The sequence below is a fragment of the Astatotilapia calliptera genome, chromosome 6 (genome assembly GCF_964374335.1).
Source record: "Astatotilapia calliptera chromosome 6, fAstCal68.1, whole genome shotgun sequence".
Classification (NCBI taxonomy): domain Eukaryota; kingdom Metazoa; phylum Chordata; class Actinopteri; order Cichliformes; family Cichlidae; genus Astatotilapia; species Astatotilapia calliptera.
In genome coordinates this window covers 2558910-2583905 of record NC_137427.1, presented here as the reverse complement: position 1 = coordinate 2583905, position 24996 = coordinate 2558910, and the positions used below count along the sequence as shown (strand labels likewise).

General features: G+C 44.0%; 1 protein-coding gene across 1 annotated transcript in view; it reads right to left on the bottom strand.

The window, feature by feature from the left end:
- sorcs3a (sortilin related VPS10 domain containing receptor 3a) overlaps window positions 1–24996 on the bottom strand; it is a 255954-nt gene that overhangs the window by 69595 nt on the left and 161363 nt on the right. Inside the window, exon 5 of the mRNA XM_026169671.2 lies at window positions 1046–1119. Within this exon, the coding sequence (XP_026025456.1) occupies window positions 1046–1119 (74 nt within the window). The remainder of the gene's footprint in view (window positions 1–1045; window positions 1120–24996) is intronic.

Below are 24996 nucleotides of genomic sequence, written 5' to 3'. Positions count from 1 at the left end.
CCCCCCCAATAAAATCTCAGATCTTAGACATAGTAAGGAGAACAGAGTAAAGCCCAAATCCCATTTCAGCAAAATACAACAATGCAAAGAAATACAATCTCCTTATCTTCGACTGAATGGTACAAGGCCACTACACTCTCTGACCATGTCTGTATCTCAGAGAATAATCGTGCTTTTTTGTTCATTTCACTGCTGGTGGATTAGACTAGATGGATACAGCGCTCCCATTGTGGTGGTATTTCATAGCCCCTGGAGGCTGATGAGGCCATTGTCTAAATACGGCCAACTGGAGGACTGCCTAGCCATTGCTAAAGGCTCATCCAGTGTATAAATGTCCTTGAGGGGGCTTTGGCAGTGAAGGGCAAACTCTACAACGGATTGTGCACACTATTTAGGCTTATGCCACAATGGCAAAGAAAGCTCCAGATTTATGCAAGTTATGGTGCATATAGCCAAAAGCAATCCCAGGCACACCCCAGTCACATCAGAGTGGGGCAGCGAGCACTGAGCTGGAATATATTCGGCCCTACGTTTGTGATGAGTGTGCACTTTCAGACATAGTAGGTACACTGCAGGGGGAGTGAGCAGCAGACATGACTGGATAGGAAGCGACAGGAACGTCCTGGATCCATTATTAGTCATAGCTCATGTATCTGCATGTATGTATCTGTAGAGATTCACCCCTCTTCCTTCTACTGCAAATGTAAAAATAATAATTTGGTCTTGCAGGACGCCTGATATGAACAGGGTGTGAGTGTGAGAAATGAAGTGGAATGCGACATGCCCTCGGACGCTGAATGCAAAGCGCATTCTGAAGAAGGAGATTAATCTCTGCCTGATTGTATCAAGGGATAGAAAATGTGCAGAATTTTAGCAGCATCACCAGTCAGTCACATAGCTTGTTCTAAGCCATCAATATCACTTGCTCAGTCGCCCCGAACACGAGCAACACTTTCTGCATTCCTGAGCAAACAAAACTTTGGGGAAGAGGAATGGAGCAGAATAAAAAGGGGGAAAAGTGGAGATGTGAGAATGAGTGACTCACCAGTAGAATCTGTTTGGCGTGACGTGTTCGTGGATGAGCTGCCATTTTCTTCCGAAGTCTACCGAGCTGTACAGCTGCAGAGATATGAGAGAAAGGGGGGGAAACAAGTCTTTTAGCAAGATGAACATGTTTCTCCATTCATCTGGATTCTAATCACAAGAGATGATGAGTGCTTTTTAGACACGACTGGTAAATTTCAGGGTAGAGGTTAGCCTGGGGCATTATCGGTAGATGGGCTGCCATACCACTGAAATGCTATCATCATCAATGACCAACCATTTAAGCTAGCATTTTATCACAGACCGAGGCCTCTCTATTCCCTTCTCGTGTTACTAATAAGAGGTATAGATCTGAAAATGAAGCATTTATGCAAATAACACACACATATAATTCCCCTGGGATTAGAGCTCTGGGTAGCTCCCCAACTGGGTCTAGACTGGGTCTAGAGAGTATTTTAAATTCAGGGAATTTAAAATAGAAAGTAGCTCGTCCACAGAAGGACTGGTAGCTCCCCTTACGATAAGGGTTCAGATCGCGCGAACAGGTGTGAAATGTGTGTGTTTAGTTAGTTTGTTTGTTTGCTTGTTTTAATCAATTTTAAATCATGCTTTTTATTTGTTTTTGTTTCTAATGTCTCTGTGAAGCACTTTGAATCACCTTGTTGTTGAATTGTGCTATACAAATAAATTTGCCTTGCCTTGCCTTGCCTCTTGCCTCTGCAGGCAGTATTTGTCTTTCAAGCTCAGGTCCTCTCCCAGAAGCCTGGAAGCTTGATGGACCTGCACAGTATCTTAGCTCTTCTGGGCAGAGGTCTCGGATGTTGTTCCTATCTTTGGAGTCACTTCATTGAATGCTGCGATTTCCACTGGGACGGCTGTTACCTTCACCCTCCACATCTTTTCGAGTTCTTCTCTCAGCCTGAGCTTGTCGTGTTCCATGTTCATTCAGTATAGCTACATCTATCACTACAGCCTTCTTCCTCTCCTTCTCAACCACTACTATCTGGAATTCCCACAGGATCTTAGCTCGGTCAATCTTGACCATCCTAAGGGGGGGTCAACGATTTTGACTTCCAGCAACATCTGTATTATACTCGGCACAGGCGTTCCATGTATGCCCTGCCTTCTAGTATCTTGCACCCTGCTGTTATGTGCTGGATTATCTCAGGGGCATCTTTACACAGCCTGCACCTGGGGCCTTCCCTGGGGTCATGCCTGGTGTGGTAGACCTCTGCCTCCTAGATCTCAGACATCTGAGATCTCTGTCCAGAAGGGCACAGTCCTAGGAACAGCAACAATACTGTGTAGGACCCTCACGCTCTCAGGCCTCTGGTAGAAGACCTGAGCTTGAAGGATAAAGACCAGCCACAGGAGTGAAAGGGGAATTTTTTAATATAATAATGTATATAATGTGGCCAACTTCAGCTTGATGAGTAAGTACTTGAAGGTCTTTGGGAGGTTTTAGTCCTAAAAATCAATGTTGGACATACAAACTTTTCTCCAAACCCTTCCATCTGTCATTGGAATTTCCACAAATGCATGGAATGATATATAGCTCAGCTGGCATACAGGATCATAGCATGGAGTCAGTGGCCCAATTTTAATGTACTAATTACATTTTCTTGTGCTCGAGCAAACGATTAATAACCCTGGTGCATTTTCCAAGTCTCTATTGATTGATGTTGTAGAAACAGCACCCTTGCTGGGCCTGTGCATTATTATTTTCATGCAGCTCTGTGAGTCGGTAGCCCCATTTGAGGGCTATGCTAATGTTCCCACTTGTTGTCTTTTATCACAGCAAATCTGTACTTACTCTGATAAAAAATATACACATTTGTCACCTGCTGCAAATGTATTTTGTCAGCATTGCAGGGGAAGCTCTATGTCACCAGGTAGGCAGGCTACCTTCATCATCTAATTTAAAGTTAGTGTGATTCATTGGATTTCACTTATTTGCCTCTTCACGAACAGAATAAATGCAAATTCAAATTCAAATTCAAATTCAAATTCAAATTTTATTTGTCACACACACACAACCATACACAGTATGACATGGGGGTGAAATGCTTGTAGCTGTACAATGCCCGACCATTAAATGACAGAAGAAAAGTTTTACAATATTTACAATTTACTACAAAAATTTACAAATTAACTTAGGAATTTACAGTAAAGAATGTGCAAATAGCAGAAGAGATTATAAAGATAAGGATTATAAATTATAGGAATTATAGGATTATAGGAAATGTGTGGTGGTGCGTGTGGTGACGTGTGTGAGAGTCCAGTCTTATAGTGACGTGTTGGGAGAGTCCAGTCCTACACCTGGTTCAGGCCCCGAATAGCCTGGGGGAAGAAGCTCCTCTTCATTCTCTCTGTTTTGGCCTTAAGGGAGCGGAAGCGCTTCCCAGACCTCAACAGTGAGAAGAGTCCATTGTTGGGATGGGAGAGGTCCATCATAATCTTCCTAGCTTTGGACTTGCACCGCTTGGTGTAGATGGACAGCAGGTCAGGGAGCTCTGATTGAATGATGCGTTCTGCCGAGCGCACCACCCTTTGCAGATCTCGTCTGTCCTGCTTGGTGCTGTTCCCAAACCAGGTGCAGATGTTTGACGTCAGGACGCTCTCGATGGTGCAGGAGTAGAAGTTCTTGAGCACCTTCAGTGGCAGATGGAAGTCTCTAAGTCTTCTGAGGAAGAAGAGACGCTGACGGGCTTTCTTAACCAGGGTGTTGATGTGACAGGACCATGACAGGTCCTGAGTGATGTGGACACCCAGGTATCGGAAACTGTCCACTCTCTCCACTGGCGTGCCACTGATGATGAGGGGTTTGTAATTCCTCGCCTGCTTTGTAGTGAAGTCCACGATCAGCTCCTTAGTCTTGCTGATGTTTAGGAGGAGATTATTCTCCTGGCACCAGGTCTCCAGGTTCCTAATCTCCTCCAGGTAGGCCGTCTCGATGTTGTCGGAGATCAGGCCCACAACAGCAGTGTCGTCAGCAAACTTGACAATGGAGGTGGTGTCGGATGTGGCTACACAGTCATAAGTGTACAGTGAGTACAGCAGGGGGCTTAAAACACAGCCCTGAGGCACTCCAGTGCTGAGTGAGATGGAGGGGGAGACTTGTTTTCCTACCCTCACTGATTGGGGTCTGTCTGTGAGGAAGTTGAGGATCCACTGACACAGTGATGAGCTGAGTCCTAGATCCGTCAACTTGGTGAAAAGCTTAGAGGGAATTATTGTGTTGAATGCTGAACTGTAGTCCACGAACAGCATCCTAACATAATTCCCTCTGCCAGTGTCCAGGTGACTCAGGGATGTGTGGAGCAGGTGAGATATGGCATCGTCTGTGGAACGATTAGTCCGGTAAGCAAACTGAAGTGAGTCGATGGTGGGAGGAAGTGAAGAAGTGATGTGATCTCTCATCAGTCTTTCAAAACACTTCATCACAATTGAAGTCAGTGCTACTGGACGGTTGTCATTGTGGCAAGCGGGCTGTTGTTTCTTTGGAACAGGGACAATAATGGACCGTTTGAAGCACGTGGGAACCACAGCTTGGGCCAGGGAGAGGTTGAAGATCTCCGTGAACACCGGTGCTAGTTGATCAGCGCAGGCTCTAAGGACCCGGCCAGGGATTGCATCTGGTCCTGCTGCCTTCCTGGTGTTCACCCTCCTGAAGGTGTTCCTCACGGCATGCTCTGTGATGACGAATGCATTTTCTTCACTGGTGCACTCCGAGCGCGCACAGCCGTTTGTTGTTTTAATTGCTGCGGCGTCGAAGCGAGCATAAAACGTGTTCAGCTCATCAGCCAGTGAAGCATCTGCATTCATCATTGAAGAAGCTGGTCGTTTATAGTCCGTTATAGTCCGCAGTCCTTTCCACAGGCTCCTAGAGTCGCACTGTCGTAGCTGTGACTCTAGTTTTTCCCCGTAGCTCCGCTTTGCCTTTCGGACCGCGCTGCGCACGTTGTAGGACGCAGCCTTGTATAGGTCCATATTACCGGAGACAAGCCCTTCATTGTAGGCAGCGGTGCGTGATCTCAGAGCGTCGCGGATGTTTTTATCCACCCACGGCTTCTGGTTGGGAAACGTTCGGATGATAGTTCTTTCTGCTGTGTCGTCCGCTAGCAAACGAGTTAGCTGGGGAGCACCACTTTACAAATGCAGATATTAAAACACGTGCATCCAAGGACACACACTATGAGCAAGAAATAGAAACAATGCCAACACACTGCTTTGCAAAAATTAAAAGACTTTTAATAAACACACTTGGCTCTTAGTTTTTCAACTTAGCATTTTCATCAGAGCACTGTTCTCAGATATAGTGAGGCTGACGTCAGCTGCCAGCCTTCACAGGAGTGGAAGCCCATCTCTGCTTGTATCCACAATCTTATTCTTTCATTGTTTTCTTCTTTTTTCTTTTACTTGTTTTGAAAACTTCTGAGTAATTAGTTCATATAAATGGCTGATGTCACCCTGAAACCTCTGATGTTTTCTTATTTTGATGATTTTGACTGAGAATGTTATTTTTTCCATTACAAATTTGTGGTTTAAATGATATTGGCATTATCTCATTAAATACAAACTATAAATGTCCAGGCACATTAGAGCCAAAGATTGTACAAAGAAGATTCTCTATTTTATAAATTTAACATTTAACACTGAAGATAGGTTTGGTAATAAACGGTAATGGGTTTTTCATTGCTGCAGCTGTTTTAAAGAGAAAGTTACAAAATTTCAGCATCATCTGAATGGACATTGGATATCTTCAAATAGTTTATGAACAGGCAAATGTATTTTCCCATTTATACTAAATGCAGCTGCATTATACGCTGACTTCAAATACTGGCCATCAACTTGTAAAAATTCGGATTAACTAAAACATGTTGCTCTTTTTGCATACTAATCTTATTCTTTCAACCATTACCCACAGTTGCTTTAAATGATGGTAGAAACGTAGATCGCCAAGTCAATAAATAGCTTTGCCTTCATGTCAGTTGTTTCTTAACAACAACATTACTGGTACAGTGTCCACATTACTGAAGATGCTGTACTAATCCATCTGTCAATCAACCACTGGACTTTTCTCTCACGCATGCACGAACATTGCAATACCTTAAGTCCCCCCACTGGTAAACTACACGCCACCCTTTTCCGGCTGAGACCCATGCTTTCAGACTTGGAAATGCCCTCATGTCGACCAATTTTCAATCGACTGGAAACAGTCCTAGTGGAACTTGAAGCTACCAGGACGACATCATCATAAACAAGCTGTGATATTAACAATATGGAACCCTCCATCCCTCCTAGAAATTCTGTCCATAAAAATTATGAAGCGAACAAAGATCAGCTGGATGAAGTACAAGCCTGGTGTTAAGTCTGTCTTATTGCCTTTCTGGAGATGTTGAGGGCCTATCTATAGAACTAATGAAGGGGGTTTCCAACCTGATTACCCCAAAGAAGTTTTTACCCCTCCCCCACCCAAAGCACAAGACACTAGGATAATTGTTCTTATGGATTTTAACACCAAGTCTGATGAGCTTAACTTATAAATTGTCCTCCAATCTTATTTAACCTCCCAAGATCCGAACTTGTTCATGGCATACATTTTCAATTTCTCTGTGCTATTTGGGCTGATTGAGACCTGATGAATATAAAAACAAAGAATTACCAGTTTTGTTTTGTAGCTGATTTTTGTTTCTGAGGAAAATGAGCTCCACAGTGGCTGTATAATGTCCTCGTAAGTGGATATCAGGCTCTTGTAGACGCCATGTTCTAGGAGGTTAAAATGGGCAACGAAGCAGGTGATGCTTTAAGGTGTGGCTATAGCTTGCAATTGAGAAGTTGCTACTGCTTAAATGTGCAGTATACTCAATTTCTTTGTTGTGATCCACCTCAAGGCATTTCTTTCTAAAAATACTAATACAACAATCAAAATGCTGAAACTGAGGCTTCAAAATAGGGCCATCTAACCAGTGAGTGATGTCGCTGTAGCTGCATCCATCTTAGTATAAAAGCTATGTAAGCAAACACATCCCCAGCACAACACATGGTAAACAATAGCCTTGAAGAAAAACAATTACCGGACATCATTTATTTGAATTTCGAGAGCTGAACCTTTCCCTTCCCGTCATATGTCTATAAATGTCTACTTGCACCACAAACCCATTTGTTCTAATTTCAGACCGTTTTAAGGAATCGTATCATTTTGGCCAGAAACCATCGAGAAACGTGACAACAGCTGCATTTTCAAAAGGATTTTCCTCTTATCTGTAGCACAGAGATGATACTTTTCTTTTCTTTTATCCTCCTTTACAGAAATGTTTCACACTGTCACTGTCCCTAAATGACTTTTACATGTTAGCAATCTTCGGTTAGTGATGAGTTAACAGTTCAGCTTCCCTCCTTATCAAGCTTCTCAGTACAAGCTGCTGCAAATACTGCTTATTTCATTTTTATTGTAGCTACGAAAACTGGATGCTACATCTTTGAACCACGTCCACTTCTCCCTTCTACAGTACAACTGATCCTGCTTTCCACTACAGCAGCCACAAAATCCTGTAGTCTATACTGTAAGCCCCTGTACACCAAGTATCAATAGGTTAATCTCTGCTGACACCCTTACAAAGCCTCATACTGAATATCTAATAACAAAAATGCTATATGGGACGTTGACAGTTATCATCTTCCAAGTTCCTCGTGCCATGGCAGGTACCACCGAGTTCTTACTCACAGAAACTTGATGCAATCAGTTGAGTGATCCATGTTCTATGCAGACAAACTAGCCTTGGTCGATATAACCATCTGAGGCTGAAGCCAACTTTGTGGCTAAATTTAGAACTTCAGTTCAGTTCGAGTTTCAACCAGCTTTTCCAAATGTTCATTGTTGCTTTGTCTCCCGTACCCCTCTATTCCTGTAAATTAAAATGCTTACTGTAAACCTTATCACATCTGCATCAATTTTATCTAAATTATGCACCGGTTTCTCACGTTCCGCTTCTACACTCAGCTGTCGCTGCTCATTACAAGCCTTCAGCATCAAATGCATCCATCTCACTGTCTACGGTTAACTTCTGATCTCCTCTCCTGCAACATCATCAGACTTCATTTGAAATACATTGAAAACCACTCACTGAGTACTCTGCTCATGAGTGGTGGAGTGGCAGGTGGGCAGGGCCCAAGAGCCAATGCTGATCCTCAATGAGGCCTTTCCTAAACTGCAGCCTCTGGCCTAGCGTGTTGCTTCATTAGTCTCTATTCTATTTACAGTGTTTCCTTCACTCACCTCTTTTCACTATCAGTATGTTTGCAGTCCATCAGTAGTTATTAATCTCTCTTCCACAGTGTGTCTTTTGTCCTGTCTTCCTTGCCTCATCCCCAGTCAGTCGCAGCAGATGGCTGCCCATCCCTGAGTCTGGTTATACTGGACGTTGATGTTGTGATTAAATTGAACTCAAACTGAAATCTCTTTAACTGTTTGTCATTCATATTTGGGATAGAGGTCACTGCGAGTGGACGGATGGACAGATGGATAATCATACTACAAAGTAAAGTTTTGTACTGATTAAATCTATTACCTATCTATCCAAGGTTCATTGTTTTATCACCTCCTTTGTCAAAGTTTCTCTGACACGATGCAACAAACATATTTTTAAAAATGAAAACAAATATTTCAACACGATACAACTCCTGTAGTACATACACAATACCTATATTCCTAAAAAATATACAAAATATACAACTAACTGAGAGAAAAGCTGAGCACACAAATGCCATACATACCCCATGCATAACCCAGACTCATTGAAAGCATACAAATCATAGAAATATCTGAAGATGGGAGGAACTGCAGTAAAAACTGCATTTCGTTGCCCTGTACCTTTGCATGTGCAATGACAATAAAGTTGAATTCGATTCTATTCTATTCTAAATAACATGTCTGATCTTAAAGCTGTGGACCATTAGTTTAGCTGTTTCACACTTTACCTGTAAATATTTTTCTTTTACAAGCAGGTTTGTATGGTTATGTGGGATATTCTGTTGTTAATTTGCGGGTGCTCATCCTAGAAATGCATCACAGCACAATTGTGTACAAACCTGTTCCTAACCACACCTGAGAAAATAATCATTGGCAGCTGGCAGCAGCCTTGACGAGCCCTTATCAGTTTTCTCTTTTCTGTCTGTTGTTTTATGTGCTCCGGTGAAGCCTGTGTGTTGATAGTGATGAGCACTTCCACCATTTATTAAAGGTTTTTTGTTATTTAAACAAAGCAGTGTGCTTTGCTGTTTTTCAATTATGAATTATTGATCACAAGACTTTACATGTTTAACCTCTTAAACTGTAGGTTTATTCTGTCCTACAATCAGCACTTGGACTCCATATTTTTGAGAGACATTCATAAAAATATAAAGGAGACCAATGCATTCATCGTAGTGTCCCATGTGTTTTTAAGGCATGGATCTCTTATTAACTGCAGGCAAACATTTGTCCACGCCTTTATGAAGTTGCACAGAGTCTAATAAAGTACAGCACCCATAGGCACATATTCTGCAGAAAATTTGATTTCTGATTCATTCAAGCTCAGTAAAGAAAGATTCCCCACTGGAGGCTTTTGGTCGGTGTAACAGGGCGACAGGCAGGGTCCCTCATCACTTTGGACAGTGACATATGATGGCAGTGGGCAGGCACAGCCTATCCTCTCTCCATTCATCAGTTCAATGACATCTTAAATTTTAAAGGTTCTGAGCTGTCACAAAGTAAGCTTCACAGCTTCCCACTCAGTTCAATAAATCAAAAGAGTGGCCGGCCGGCTGCCACGCCACCAATGGAGTCGGCAAGAAAAGTCACCAACGAAGGACAGAGCTTAAATGGTGATTGAGGAATTGCAGTGAGCATGTTAGTTAAAACTCGTCTATTCATGATGATCCGAGGTTTAGAAAACATTCATCGTGTCTCGAGCTCTGCATTAGGTTGCAGGTAATGTTCAGATGACGGTTGATTGAGTGTCAGTTGTCCAATTGCAAGTGGACAATTGACACCGAATTGTCCAGTAATTGCGATTTTATAAATTAGCTTCAAAAGTTTAATTTGGGTCAAACTGGTTCAGCTTTTGTCAAAGAATAGAAGTTCACCGTCTTATCTATTGTTCCGTTTCGGACCTAGATGTACACGTGAGAGCAACAGCACTCAGAGAAGTGTCAAGGTCTGCGGAGGCAGACCGTGCGGAAAGGTGTGTGGTGGACCCAGGTGCGAACACAAACGAGGATGCAGGAGTGGATTCCAACCAAAACGAGCCTTTTATTATGGCTGAAAACTCATGGAAAAGAACAACAAAGTAACTGAGGGAAAACCTGAACATAGACTGGGAAACTATGACTCTAATGAGATTTAGACTGCAAAATACAAACTATGGCTGGGATACTATGACAAGGGGTAGGGGAGATAACACAGACGACGCGAGACAGACTGTATGAAACACAGAGACTAAATACACATGAGGGATGATCAGGGGAAGTGGCCACACATGGGAACACAGCTGACACACATGAACTTAACGACAGGACAGAAGGAGTGAAACTGAATACACTGACCGTGAATACAGACTTTCAAAGTAAAACAGGAAACATGGAGATTAGACAAGACACATGAACCGGGGAGACGTAGTACAGGGGAGATGACATAACCACACGAAGGGCAAGGGAGACTTAATACACGGGTAGTATGTACAAATGGCTGGACTGCCTTAGTGACCCTAAACAAAGAATAAACATCAAAATAGGCTAAAACACAAAACACTGGGTCGCACGACCCAGGACCATGACAATACCCCCCCCCCTCAAGGGCTGGCTCCCGACAGCCCAAAACCGAGAACCCAAACAAAAACAGAAAAACCCCACCCAGGGCGGGAGGCGGGGGACCAGGACGGAGGGACCAGAACAGGAAACAAAACAAACAACAGAACACACAGGAGCACAAGACCAAAGTCAAAACAAAGCTCAGGGGACCGACCCAGAGCCCACAGGCACAAGAGTACCCGGGTCACATGGTCGGGGGGCCGACCAGGCGGGCGGCACAGGTGACAGAGCCGGTCCGGAGGCCGGCCGCGCAGAAGGCAGCGGCGGCGGCGAGGGAGACGACGGAGCAGTTCAGGAGGCCGGCCGCGCGGAGGGCAGCGGCGGCTCTCCAGTGTCAGGCGTGCTGGCCATGGCCTGGTGGGCACAGGACCAGACGAAGCACAGGCTGAAGACGCTGAGGCTGGGCCAGACGAAGACGCTGAGGCTGGGCCAGACGAAGACGCTGAGGCTGGGCCAGACGAAGGCGCTGAGGCTGGGCCAGACGAAGGCGCTGAGGCTGGGCCAGACGAAGGCGCTGAGGCTGGGCCAGACGAAGGCTCTGAGGCTGGGCCAGACGAAGGCTCTGAGGCTGGGCCAGACGAAGGCTCTGAGGCTGCAGCTGACGAAGGCTCTGAGGCTGCAGCTGACGAAGGCTCTGAGGCTGCAGCTGACGAAGGCTCTGAGGCTGCAGCTGACGAAGGCTCTGAGGCTGCAGCTGACGAAGGCTCTGAGGCTGCAGCTGACGAAGGCTCTGAGGCTGCAGCTGACGAAGGCTCTGAGGCTGCAGCTGACGAAGGCTCTGAGGCTGCAGCTAACGAAGCACAGGCTGGACCCGGCGTAGCAGAAGGTGGCTGGATGGGCTCCTCGGGCCCTCCAGCTGATGTGGCATGAGGCTGGTGCGGTTCTCCCGAACCCCCAGCTGACGAGGAAGGTTGCTGAACGGGCCCCTCGGGCCCTCCAGCGGAGACAGGCGGCTGAACGGGCCCCTCGGACCCTCCAGCGGAGACAGGAGGCTGAACGGGCCCCTCGGACCCTCCAGCTGACGAGGTAGAAGGCGGCGTGGGAGCCGCGGAGTCCTGGATGAGCTCATCCGAGCTCCCAGCAGGAGTTGATGCAGAGCCAGAGAGATTTAAGACCCCCGGCTGAATGTTAAGCTGACCAGCGGACCGTACTGCTATCGGGGACTGGGCTACAGGAGCTACTGGAGACTGAACTGGGGGTGACACTGGAGCTACTGGAGACTGAACTGGGGGTGACACTGGAGCTACTGGAGACTGAACTGGGGGTGACACTGGAGACCCAGGTGACACTGGTGTACTGGGGTGAAGGCAGCGAGGATGCAGTCTCTCTCTTAAGGGAGGATCGAATGATTTAGCGATAAATCTTGACGGGAAAAGATGCCGATGCTGAGAATACCAGGCAGCGGGGGCTTCCAGGAGGGTAGCTGACTGAGCTGTGAAGGGCTGCGAGGGAGCTAACTGAACTGAGGGTGGCTGCGAGGGAGCTAACTGAACTGAGGGTGGCTGCGAGGGAGCTAACTGAACTGAGGGTGGCTGCGAGGGAGCTAACTGAACTGAGGGTGGCTGCGAGGGAGCTAACTGAACTGAGGGTGGCTGCGAGGGAGCTAACTGAACTGAGGGTGGCTGCGAGGGAGCTAACTGAACTGACCTGGGAGGAGAAACACGAGCAGGAAAAGGAGCAGGCTCAGAAAAAACTGTCCGAAAAATGGCAGGCTCAGGGTCGACAAAAATAGCTCTATCAAAGATGAACCCGCCGTCCACTTCATGTTTTGTAGTCTTAGCATTGTCCGGTTTATGGCGGCGGGCGCGCCGCCTCCTTCGAGCAGAGGAAGCTGGCGCGATGGGCGCTGATGGCGCCAACACAGAGGGTGACGTAGTGGTGAGTTCCCCGTCGTCCGCCCCCATCCTTGCCAGAAATGAGGCAGGCGAAAAATAGCCTAAGCGGATCGGAGACGGCGAGCGGCTGGTAGGCTGTGCAGCAGGTGAGAGGTCCTCCTCCGGGATGAGCCAGGGTTTCCGCCGGAGCTCGTCCTCCCGATAAGCCCGCAACACCTGCTGCCGCTCCTCCTCACCGAAGTTAATAGCCTCAGGCATCTCCGTGCAGACAGGCGGTGGCGAAGATGCGGAAGCCGATGAAGTGTGTGTGTCGGTGGTGAGCCTCACCGTTCCGACTCTGACCGCCACTGGTTCATGAGGTAGCGGGGAAACACCGCAACAGCATGGCTCTGGTGACGACTCACGCTCGCCGGGCCGCTGCTGCTGCGGGCGGAGTCGGAGAGTGGAGACGAGAAAGTCGCTAACGAGGGGGTGCAGCGCCTCCCATAACCAGGGGAACACGGACACGCACACCCCTACTTGGCGGGCTAACTCTTCCCGTTCCCCCTCTCTGGGGCAGTGCAGCCATCGGTCGCATAGCGACTCCACTGTCCGGACGATCTCCATGTCATGTGTCGCTGGGTCCGGCATGCTCGCGTCGTACTGTCAAGGTCTGCGGAGGCAGACCGTGCGGAAAGGTGTGTGGTGGACCCAGGTGCGAACACAAACGAGGATGCAGGAGTGGATTCCAACCAAAACGAGCCTTTTATTATGGCTGAAAACTCATGGAAAAGAACAACAAAGTAACTGAGGGAAAACCTGAACATAGACTGGGAAACTATGACTCTAATGAGATTTAGACTGCAAAATACAAACTATGGCTGGGATACTATGACAAGGGGTAGGGGAGATAACACAGACGACGCGAGACAGACTGTATGAAACACAGAGACTAAATACACATGAGGGATGATCAGGGGAAGTGGCCACACATGGGAACACAGCTGACACACATGAACTTAACGACAGGACAGAAGGAGTGAAACTGAATACACTGACCGTGAATACAGACTTTCAAAGTAAAACAGGAAACATGGAGATTAGACAAGACACATGAACCGGGGAGACGTAGTACAGGGGAGATGACATAACCACACGAAGGGCAAGGGAGACTTAATACACGGGTAGTATGTACAAATGGCTGGACTGCCTTAGTGACCCTAAACAAAGAATAAACATCAAAATAGGCTAAAACACAAAACACTGGGTCGCACGACCCAGGACCATGACAGAGAAGTAGATAATGTAAAATAAAAAAAAGATGAATTGATATTTTTGAGAATATATTAGTATATATATATATACACACAAATATAAAGCCAAACCTCATTTTTCCCACCCAAAATGTATAATTCAATTTATTTATACAGCGCCAAATCACAACAAGGCGCTTTATATTGTAGAGAAAACTCCAACAATCATATGACCCCTATGAGCACTTTGATGACAGTGGGAAGGAAAAACTCCCTTTTAACAGGAAGAAACCGCCAAGAGAACCAGGCTCAGGGAGGGGCGGGGCCATCTCATCTGCCGGTCACAGCTGACTGTTGCTATAGTAATAGCAATATAGGAGTGCCTTAAGCGTCCAACATTAGTGATCCCCACAGGAGAAATTCCCTTTTAGAGCAGCTCAAATGTTTAGGAAAAGACCTACAAAAATGAATAAATAACCTGCAATTGTGGAAACAACAGTGACAACGTCACAAAATAACAGCAGCACTGTCAACAACTGCAGCTGCTGTTGGAATGAAAGATATTGTTTACCAAGTAGCTTCATGATAGTGGGTGTCTGCAGTTATTGAAAGGTAAGAGGTGCTTTCTCAGTGCCAAATCACAGCAGGAATGAAGGGGGGGAAACACTTTGTGGAAACTGGATTAGCTGAATAGAAAACAAAATCAGGCACACCAAAGCTGAGATCAGGAGATCAATAAATCAAGCATTGCTCATTGTACGACAGGAAACAACTCCAACATGCAGATGCAGAATCTGCTAAATACGAGAGAATCCAGTCAGCAAAAGTCCTCTCAGAAGCATGGTGTGTAGCAGTGCTCTCAGAGGACTAGTGGCATCTCGAAACCATTACTCAAAAGGTGAAACAAGGCCAAACGCTTTGAGTGTGCTAAGATATACCAGCGTTTCACGGGAGAAGTAAAATATGGTCATTGTCTGAAGAATCCAAGTTTTTTGTGATTTGTGGGAGTAACAGGAGGAACACAAGACACGTGTAAGGAATATTCCAGCGTCGTCTCGAAGCTCAAAGCTTTGAAGAGGTGCTTGAGAACCAAAGAAGATGAAGAAGTGCTGACTATCATGGACTTTCCTTCATCCTCACCTGTGCTTGACCAAACCGACACTTCAAGGGTCACCCAAAGTCTAAGAAAGCTCAAATAAATCCTGACGAGGCAAATATCTCTTTGGAGCATAGTCAGGTCATTAAGGGATAAGATGGAGTATTAGCTTTAAACCTCCATGCAGCTCATATTCTGTTGTCATTAAAGTTAAGACGGACAAAATGCTGAAGAGATTTTTTCCTTTTACTCAAAGCTGATGTGGTTTGTAGAGGAATATTTAGTATTAAAGTTTCAACAATTTTTTTAAACTTTAGGTTAAAATAAAGTTTTAAAATCAAGCAGTGAAGTAGAATCGCCATTTTCAAAAATAACCCGAAGTAGTGATGCATGCACATATACTGCCGAAGCTTGAGTATAAAGCAAAACAAGAAGCACAAAGATCATTCGACAGCACTGCCTCTCGTATACCACACAGCACTACATTTCAACATCCCTCATAATCCTAATGGTCTTTTCTAGAAGTATTTCTACATGTCTTTTTTATGTGTTCATGTCTGACCTGATCCTGCATCTGGTTCCACTTTTAAAAATCATTGAACCTGGTTCAAATTTCGAGATTTCAATGTCGCCTTCTCTGGCAGCTCCCTAGCTTAGTGGAAGTCCTGTTCTTACCAATTTCACCAGCAACTTCAAACACTTGTAGGGTTTTTCACCATGAACGTATCGTCCAAGGCCAGTCCATCAAACGAGTTGTACTGTGACGTGCTGAACCATCTGAGGGAGAACATCCAGCATGACAGCGTCCGCCGCCACATCCTGCACCGTGAACAGTGGAGTGTTTTGGTCTCACCGACAAAACCTTCACTCACCACTGAGCACTCCCTACAACTTTTACACAAAAATGATAATCACATTTAAAGATCAATGCTTTGACACCCTGGAAGGAATCCAGCATCCAATCAATCAAAACAAGCGCAACTGGCCATAACATGACATGACAGTCCAGAAGATGTTGATATTTAAATTTAAATAATCTACAATTCAGGTTTCAGTTTAACACCTTTTTATAGCATTTTTATAATCTCAAAGTGATTAACAAAGCTAAAAACATCTCAAAGTTAAAGTTAAAGGAAGGAAATGGCAGTGAAGCTTGAAGGTGCACCAAAAAATAACTTTAAATCCAAAAAAATAATAATTATAACTGGAATTAGTGCAAGAATTAGGAATAAAAATAAAGAATACAGACCCAGTCCGAATGCCAATCCCAGTACGTGTGCGTTTGGTTTTGTAAACAATCTACAAAATATGCAAATCTTCAGGATGCAGTACGAGCCTTCCACTGGTCAGGTGCCTCAAACTCAATCATCCTGTGACCTGCACGGGTTCAAATATTCTGATCGTAGCAATAATTCGTGTTAAATGAGATACAGGGAAACAGACTCAAGTCTGTTTACACATAAGGTCTATCATAGTATCGCTCTGTGGATTAGATCACAGTAAAGGTCCCCAAGTTCAAGTCTCATAAGAAATTCATTCCAGGCAGCACTGGTTTTATCAGATTTAGCCATCAAACCAGTTCAAGTGTGCTTTGGACGTGCGGGCATATAAAACAGGTTTTGTTTCACGACGTTTAGCTTAGCAGTTCCGTTGGGTTATTGGGTTTCACATTGGAGGGAATAAATCTTAAAGTTTCTGTGTTGATTCGTGCTTTTGTTTTTTTGTTTATTTTCTCCTCCTCGAGGCTTCGTGCTTTACAGGAAACAAATCGAGACTGGGAAGTGAGTTAAATCAAACACAGATGGAACCTAAATGAGAAATGAATAGATTCAAACTCTGGTTTCTCACAAGAGAGATTACCCATAAAGCACTGTAAAATACATTTCATGAAGCTTTTTTATTACTTCCTTTTCTTACTGTTTTTTGAGAGTTGGTGGTAAGGCTTGGTAAAAATGTAAATTATTGCATTTGCTTTTTAAAGCCTAGTGCAAGTGCACTTTGCTCAAAATGAAATATGAATTAAAATAAAAGATACATGACCACTCTGGAGTAGCTGTCTGCCATGGAAATCAATTACAAAACGAGTGATGCTGAGGAAACCCCACGCAGACACAACGACATGTGTTTCATGACAACATGAGACCTGACCCCGCTGCTAGTTTTCTGCTGCAAACTAACACAAACTACTCGTTAGCTGTGGGGCTGCCAACGAGTCCAGTATATGTCATAGAAAGAAACAGCTGAGATCATGATCACAGCTTTCTTTAACTCTCACTGTGAACTGTTGGGGGAAAAAAGCCTGCAGTGAAAAAAAAGGCACAACATGAGGCAAACCATTATCCTCAGAGCATAGGATAAAATGTCTAACACCAGCCAATTAGAGATAGGAGGTCTGTGTAGGCTGTTTTTGACCCCTGCAACAGCCCATTCTGACTGGATTTCCAACCATTATGAGACTCCCACCCACTAAATAAGACATTATGGATTTTGCTTGAGGCAATGGGAAGTAAAAGTGGATAGATATGTCTAGGATTGCTCTCCTAGTTCTCGGATTCTCCAGTTCTTCAGTCTGTTTATGTAGTTTTTCAAAGCAACAGATGCAATCTGATGAACATCAGAGAGGTTGTGGCAGGGTCGCTATTGTCTAAGATTTTGGCCTCCATGTTGATAAAAAAAGGAAAAGAATAACGCTTGTTTATAGCATAAAAAGAACTTTTCCAGACCCAAGGCAATCGCAGACAATCACCAGACCTCACTATCAACTGTTTTCATGGGGGCAAATCTGTGGTAAGACAGCAGTTTCACAAAAAGATTGTGTATTGTTGAATTTAAGACGTATCCCCAGAGGATTGTTCAAAATCTACTCAAACAAATTGTTATGGTGGTGAGCCATACTCTGAGATGTGAATCACTGCCCACATATCTTATCTTTTGGTTACTCTCACTGACAGTATTTGAAATGCTTGGAAACATTTGAACCAGTCAGAGCCTTAAATGCAGAGCTTAGGAATGACTAAAAGCAAAATGCTATTTTTTAACCTACACGGACATATTTCCTCGCCTTGGCAGGAACACCCTTCTATTGATCTGAGAGGATGAAAGTGATTCAAGAAAACTAGCGGACTGCAGAAACCACCTCCACTTTAACCCAAGATGCAGACAAAGCAGACGTGTTTCAAAGAGTTTGCTCCTTGGATCCAGAGTCAGGAGACACGGAGCAGAGTTCATTCTATGGCGAGCATAAAACCAACTTCTAAGCAAAAGGATAAGACAGGTACATTTGACTATAGAACTCTAAAGCACTCTGGAATAAGATCAATAAGAACTCAAAACACTCGTGGCCTCCCCTATTTTTGAGTTTCCAAGCTAGTGGGCAAGGCTCAGCTGGCCCAACACATTCAAGGGAAAGGAATACATCCATTCATTCATTCACTTCAGCTTATCCTTTTCAGGGTCGCGGGGGGCGCTGGAGCCTATCCCAGCTGTCATAGACCGAGAGGCGGTGTACACCCTGGACAGGTCGCCAGTCTGTCGCAGGGTTAACACACGAGGCCAGACAACCATTCACACTCACATTCACACCTATGGGCTATTTGTCTTGATGCATGCTCAATCATCCAGGTAAGTAAATCTCCAAAAGTTGATTCTGTTCATCTGGACGTAGCGTTTTGTGGGAGAAACGTTTTGTCACTCATCCAAGTGACATCTTTAGTCTCAGCTGACTGCAAGTTTCCCCCAATCTTATAAACAGTACATTTGCATAATGACTGAAACCAGCCCACTGAAGGAACAATGGGCTGGGAGGTCAGTAGCTTAATCTTAATTATGCAAATTCTCATGACCATTGATCAACAACCACTGACCAAAACCCACTGATCAAAGACCACTGATCAATGGCCATGAGTACCATTCACAGAAAGTTGGGGAATGGCTGCAATCACAGCATTGTAAGATGGCAAAAGATGTACCCTTAGGCCTGTAGGTGTAAATAGACTGCAGAGTCCTGGCCTGACGAGGTAGCTCTTCTGTGTTGTGCCATCCTCTTTGGCAGAGGTTGTTTGGTTTCCCTGATGTATGAATCCTGGCAATCCTCCTGGCACTTAACAGCGTACACTACGTTACTCTGTGTCGGGTCACCTGATCCTTGAGGTGGACCAATTTTGGGTGCTACGTGTTTTGGGGTTTAAAACCCACAGTGACACTGTGTTTAGAAAAAATGTGTCTCAACTGCTCCAATACTCCTGACACATATGGGATCAGAGTCTTCTCCAAACATGGAATCCCAGTGTTCTTCAGACACAGCCACACAGACAAAAACTGGTTCATCCCAAGGACAACACTCCCAAACACAAACTAAACAACATAGTATATTCTGTCCAGTGCAGCGAGGAATATTCAGACCTCTACATTGGAGAGACCAAACAGTCACTCCATAAACGCATGGCACAACATAGAAGGACCACGTCATCAGGACAAGGTGACAGCTTGAGCAGAAATGATTATGGAGCTGTGTTTGCATGATAATTCCATGACAAATACATAAACCATAACCATGGCATAAGTCTCTGCAACCTCTCTAACTTCCAAACATGGATTTGTGTTGCCATTTTAACCAGGAAACACTGCCATTGCCATTTCCATCCAGCGGGCCAAACGACCTCCACTCATTGAGGTAATAACAACCTCCTCATCCACCTAGTAATGGTGGATGAGCGAAAAAAAAAACCTGATAAAGGCCATTCGATGGGCTGAACCTTTAAAATGGTGATTTCCCAGGCATGTTGTCACCATCTGGCCTAATTTGCAGTTTTCAAAATGACTCAAAATGAAGTTTCCACTAGTTTGTGATAGAGAAATTAAACAGAAAAAAATGTAGCAAATTCACTCAAGAGTATAATTCCTCTGTGCTTCAAGTTTGATACAATTTCGTCATGCCTTTTGCCCTGATGGCCTCAACATCGTTTCAGTGACACACTGCAGTAAGAGAGTAAAGCGTGGGTTTACTGCCGTGTTTCATTTGCACTGTTTCCTCTGCAGAATTGCAGCGGTAACATTCTGCCACCCAGAAAAGCTCTTTGCATTAAGATCAAAGCACAAACAGTTCTAGCAAGACATAAAAGTTCTGAGAACAGAATCAAGACTTTGGAATTATGGAAATGATAACTGCCACATTATAGGGCCCTGTGTCCCACACAATTACTATAAGTCACTTTTACAACTCCTAATTAAGTCCCCTATAAATTCTTGATGCATCTGTGTACAGTGCTCTAAATCAAATGGCTACTGTTGACATCGGCTGGGCATATCCCGTATGGGGGGGAAAGATGAGGACGGGTTTTATACCCCACAATTTATTGAGCCTGCAAAGTATACAGCAGTAGGAATGATCCTATATGGAGAGGTACAGGCAAGGGCTATGCAAATGTGCCGTCTGGACTCTTCTGAGTGAGAGGCCGTAAACACAGCGGTCCAATCTATAACATGCTTCCTACTCGCCACTGTATCTCTACAAAAGTGCACCAAGACCTCCTTTTCAAATTGCAAACCTAGTTTTTTGATTGAATAGTTTACTAACAGCAATTTAATAATCACTGCATCGTCAGATGAGTAATTAATAATGACAAGGACACCTGTCAATGCTTTTCTGAAGCTCAAGAAAAAAAAAACGTCCTTCCTAAAGCAGAGCTGCTGTTGTACTGCGCTTTTCTGTCTGAACATATTTGGGGGTGTTGGTGGAACACTTGAAAGTGTCACCTTGGAAAATTAGGGAATAGTTTTTTTTTCCCCCACTTTATGGCATCTTAAAAATAAATGAACTATCATTTAATCAGGAAAATAATCTTCAGATTAACTGCTAATTATAATAATTGTTAGCCTATAGCCCTAATTAAAAGCCAGAGGCAGAATGAAAGGACAAAATCATCCAGATTTTTTTCTACGGCTCATTCTTGTATTTGTATTGCAGGTGCTGCACAAGTTACTCTATGAATCCAGTCAGGGTTCAAACGAGTTTCTGCAGCGGTTTTAGCTGCTGGAGGGAAACACACCTTTTTGGACAAGCGTTTTGCAGAGCTTTTAACGGCAGTTGGAGGCTATTGTAATCAAAAACGATGTTCCTAGGCAATGTTTGATCACATCTGCATCTGACAGAATTTCTTTCTATTACACGACGAGCAGCACTGAGGTTGATTTTATATAAAAGACAGTAATTTCACTTTTTTGTTATTCCACAACATTGTTTGGGAAGTTAACAATATAACATTAAATTTTTCATCTGCCCACGTATCCATGCAAATCTCCATCCAACAGCCCACAGAAACAGGTTGTGGTGACAGTGATTGTGCTGTAGGAACGAGCAAACAGGTAACTGTTGCAAATCAAGCCGGAGACGGTATACACTCTGTGTGAGCATCGCTTTGGCTCTGGAGGTCTCTGATTGTGTAGATGTGCTTATTGTCCAGATGCATGTAGAGCCTCGCTGTCATGTTTTGCTGTCACAATTTTGACCCTTAGCAAATAATACTCATGTTCAGTCATTTGAGTTTCTATCCATATATCGTGAACGTGTTGGATTAGTACTGCATTGCAGACAAATGTAATGTGATTACAATAACACGTTCCAAAGTAACAGTGAAATCAACACTGATAGCTAAACTTATCCTGAAAGCTTCAATGTGAAATGACAGATTGTTTTGTTCCTGAGGTTAAAGGTGTTTATCCTGATTGAAATTCTTGCAAATGGATTTGACTCCACTCGACTGTTTCACAGATCAAAAAAAGTGGATCACAGCACAAACTCATTGTGATTTGCAACCACGTGTTAGCAGCATTTGCTCAACAAATTAAAATATTATCTTGCATGATTATCAGTGTCAGACACTAATACGTGCCCAGTCAGGTTTAGCAAACAGATTCCCTCTGGCTTTGTGTTCGCTTTCACACTGCACCACCTCCTGCAGGTTTCTTCGCTGATTCCTCATTACTTCAGTGTGTTGCCTTATAGCTACATAACAAATGAGAACAGGCTGCACACCTGCCTGGCAGTCACTCAGGTACCGTATGTGTTCTCGCATGACATCAAATGGTGTACGTGGACTTTATTCTGTTTAGCTGACCGAGAACTGAAACAACTTATTTTTGGAGAAACCCGCCCCCCCTCTAATGCTTACATTGGTTGTTGAAGTTCATTAGAATTCTTAGAATGGCTTCAGGTTTAGCCTGCCATGTACAGCCCAGCTTGACATGTGCATAAACCAGCACCTCACCATTTGTATCTAATGTAAAGCAGCTAGCCTCATCCCAGGCCTTCAAGAAGTCTTTTCCCCCCACATGGAATAATTATAGTTTGAATTGCTGCCCCCAGATGCATAAAGAGGGCCCCTATTATCTCCATTGTGCTAGCAAGTGCACTGTCTGTATTGTCCTGATCATGTGTTTCAAATTAAAGTCCATTAAAAGTACCCAGGGAGGGCGGGCTCGCTGCAGCTCAGTGGAGCGCGGCAGAGCTGTCGCAGCTCAGGACAAGGAGCTGAGCACTAAAGATACCTGCCATCTGGAGAGTCATTGGGTTGAGAAATGCACTGCAGCAGCTGAGCAACATCTTTGGCTCGGGCTCAACGCCACCTTTCAGACAAAAGCCCGGTGCACAGAAGTGGATGTGTTCGAATAGATGCCGTGATGGATTTGTTTGGAAGAGTTCTGTTCTGTTATCAGTGGTCATTTAACGCCACAGCTATAAATTCAGTGTATATGCCCTATTCTCATTAATGATAAGCCACGTGCAAACAAGGATCCAAACAACTGCAGTTACACCATATGTTTGATAATGGCTACTGCTGTTGCTTATCTACATGGATACGACATGTAACCAAAGATTTCATGTTACAGAAAAACTAAACTGCAGCTTCACACATAGCTTTGTTATCAAAGCTCTGTGACTATGTGGAACTTGAAATGATCTGGAAAGACTTTATATCGTAAAGCATTCCAAAATATCGGCTGGTACAGAGAGTCAATAGTTCTATTTGCACTCTAATTACATACAAACACATTTAGAAGGCAAACTATTCCACTGGTCACCTTTTGAATGGCCTCACCTGGTAACTGAAAATCCTCCCAGGTGCAATCCTCATGAAACTGAGTAAGAAAAGACTGCAAAGACTTGCTTACTTCGTTTTGGAGGCATTGGGTGCATTAACTGGTTTTGAAGAGGTCTTTAATTAAAAGCCAGAAACCACAAAGCCTCACAATGGTGCCTTTAGTCATCGGTAAGACAGGAAAAGTAATGTGACAATGAAGGCGACCTAATACATTTCTATTTGGGTCAAGTTACTTTTTCATGATTCGTGGTTCAAAATAATTCTTATTTATCTTCAGCTGAGATTTACACTGCAAATAAATGCTCCAGTACTTGTGCTGGGTGTTGGTGCAGAACCTCAGTTCATCCACTGTGGCCACCTGCTAAACTACAGATGCTACCAAAAACAACATCTGTCAGCTTGTGAAGAACGTATAGCAGAACAAGCTGGATACGTTGGCTCTCTCTGCCTACACCGTCAAACACATGCACCGGCCCACTCACTCGAACTGTCGAAGGTTGTAGAAGCTTTTCTGGCATATGTTACTATTGTTTCAAAAAAAATAAGGCTACTAAATATCAGAATGAATCATTTTTCCTACTGAAAATTTGCATTTTTAATTAAACTGCAAGGAAAATTAAAGACGCCTGCTTGAAAGTCTTCTTCACTGTAATCACATTGACACAATAATAATTTTATCACAAGCAGAACGGTTTCTGCTCTATGAAACTTTTAACCTTTAGTGTGCATGTGTCATATATCAGAGGTTTACATAAGGAATTGTATTTAGTTGCCAAAGGATTACAATGGCAGAGAATGAGCCAGCATTTGTAGACTCAGTGCAGAATTTCCTATCCGACAAGGTTTGCACTAAAGGAGCTTATCTCGAAGAGGACACTTCAGCAGCCAAATCTATGGTCACACACACACAACAACATTGCCCATATTAGGAGTGGTAAAATGTGGCGAATGCAAATTCATTTTGTGGAGGTGATGCAAATGAAAAAGAAATAAAAAAAGAGTAATCCTGAATAATGTCTTCTCTCGCTCCCTCTGAATACTTTATGGAGTCTGATGTCCCCGTTGCATATCTGAAAACGTTTAGCCAGGATACGATTCAGCGAGAAATAATTAACAGCATAAATTTGCATCGTTAGGGTGGATTAAGTCAAACAATGTTTGCATATTGAAGGACTGAAGGGACTGCGTGGCTCTCTCAGAAAGGCGGTTATGCCACTTTCTTCCTTGTTGTAGGTGGGCTGTTGGCTTCCCACGGGAGCACGTAGTGAAGAATATTCCTACTTTGTCTGGGAAGTGAGCATGGAGACATATTTTTAGTTTTGTTTGAGCCTTCAAAAGAAAAAGCGTTAGAGCACATTGTGTAATTCAAATGTATGTGGAAGAGAGGAGAAGAGAAGCTGTTCCCAGCAGCGCTGTTATCCTCTGAGCTTCTCCCAGTCACAACCTTAGCAGCTAAACAAAAGTACCCATTTTACTTGACAGAGCATTTTGCTATTTCCCAAGATCGTGTCGCTGATTCTCGCTCTTAAATATAAAACCCTGACCATATCAGACAGCGGATCCAGATGTGTCTGCACCTGTTTTGTGCTTTACTGTAAAGAATCCACAGAAAAAACAAACCAAAAAGAAGAAATAAGACAGACAAAACACTGGTGCATTCCTCCAAAACTAACAACTTTTGAAAGGTTGATTAGTTTTGGAGGAATGTATAAAAAGACAAAGAATGACATTCCACATTTAAAATGCGTTTGCAGCACGGACACACGGCTGGATGAGTCTGTTGGGAAGCCCCGGGGTCAAATCTTGCTGTTGGGCCTCAAATGGCTCACACGATGTGAACA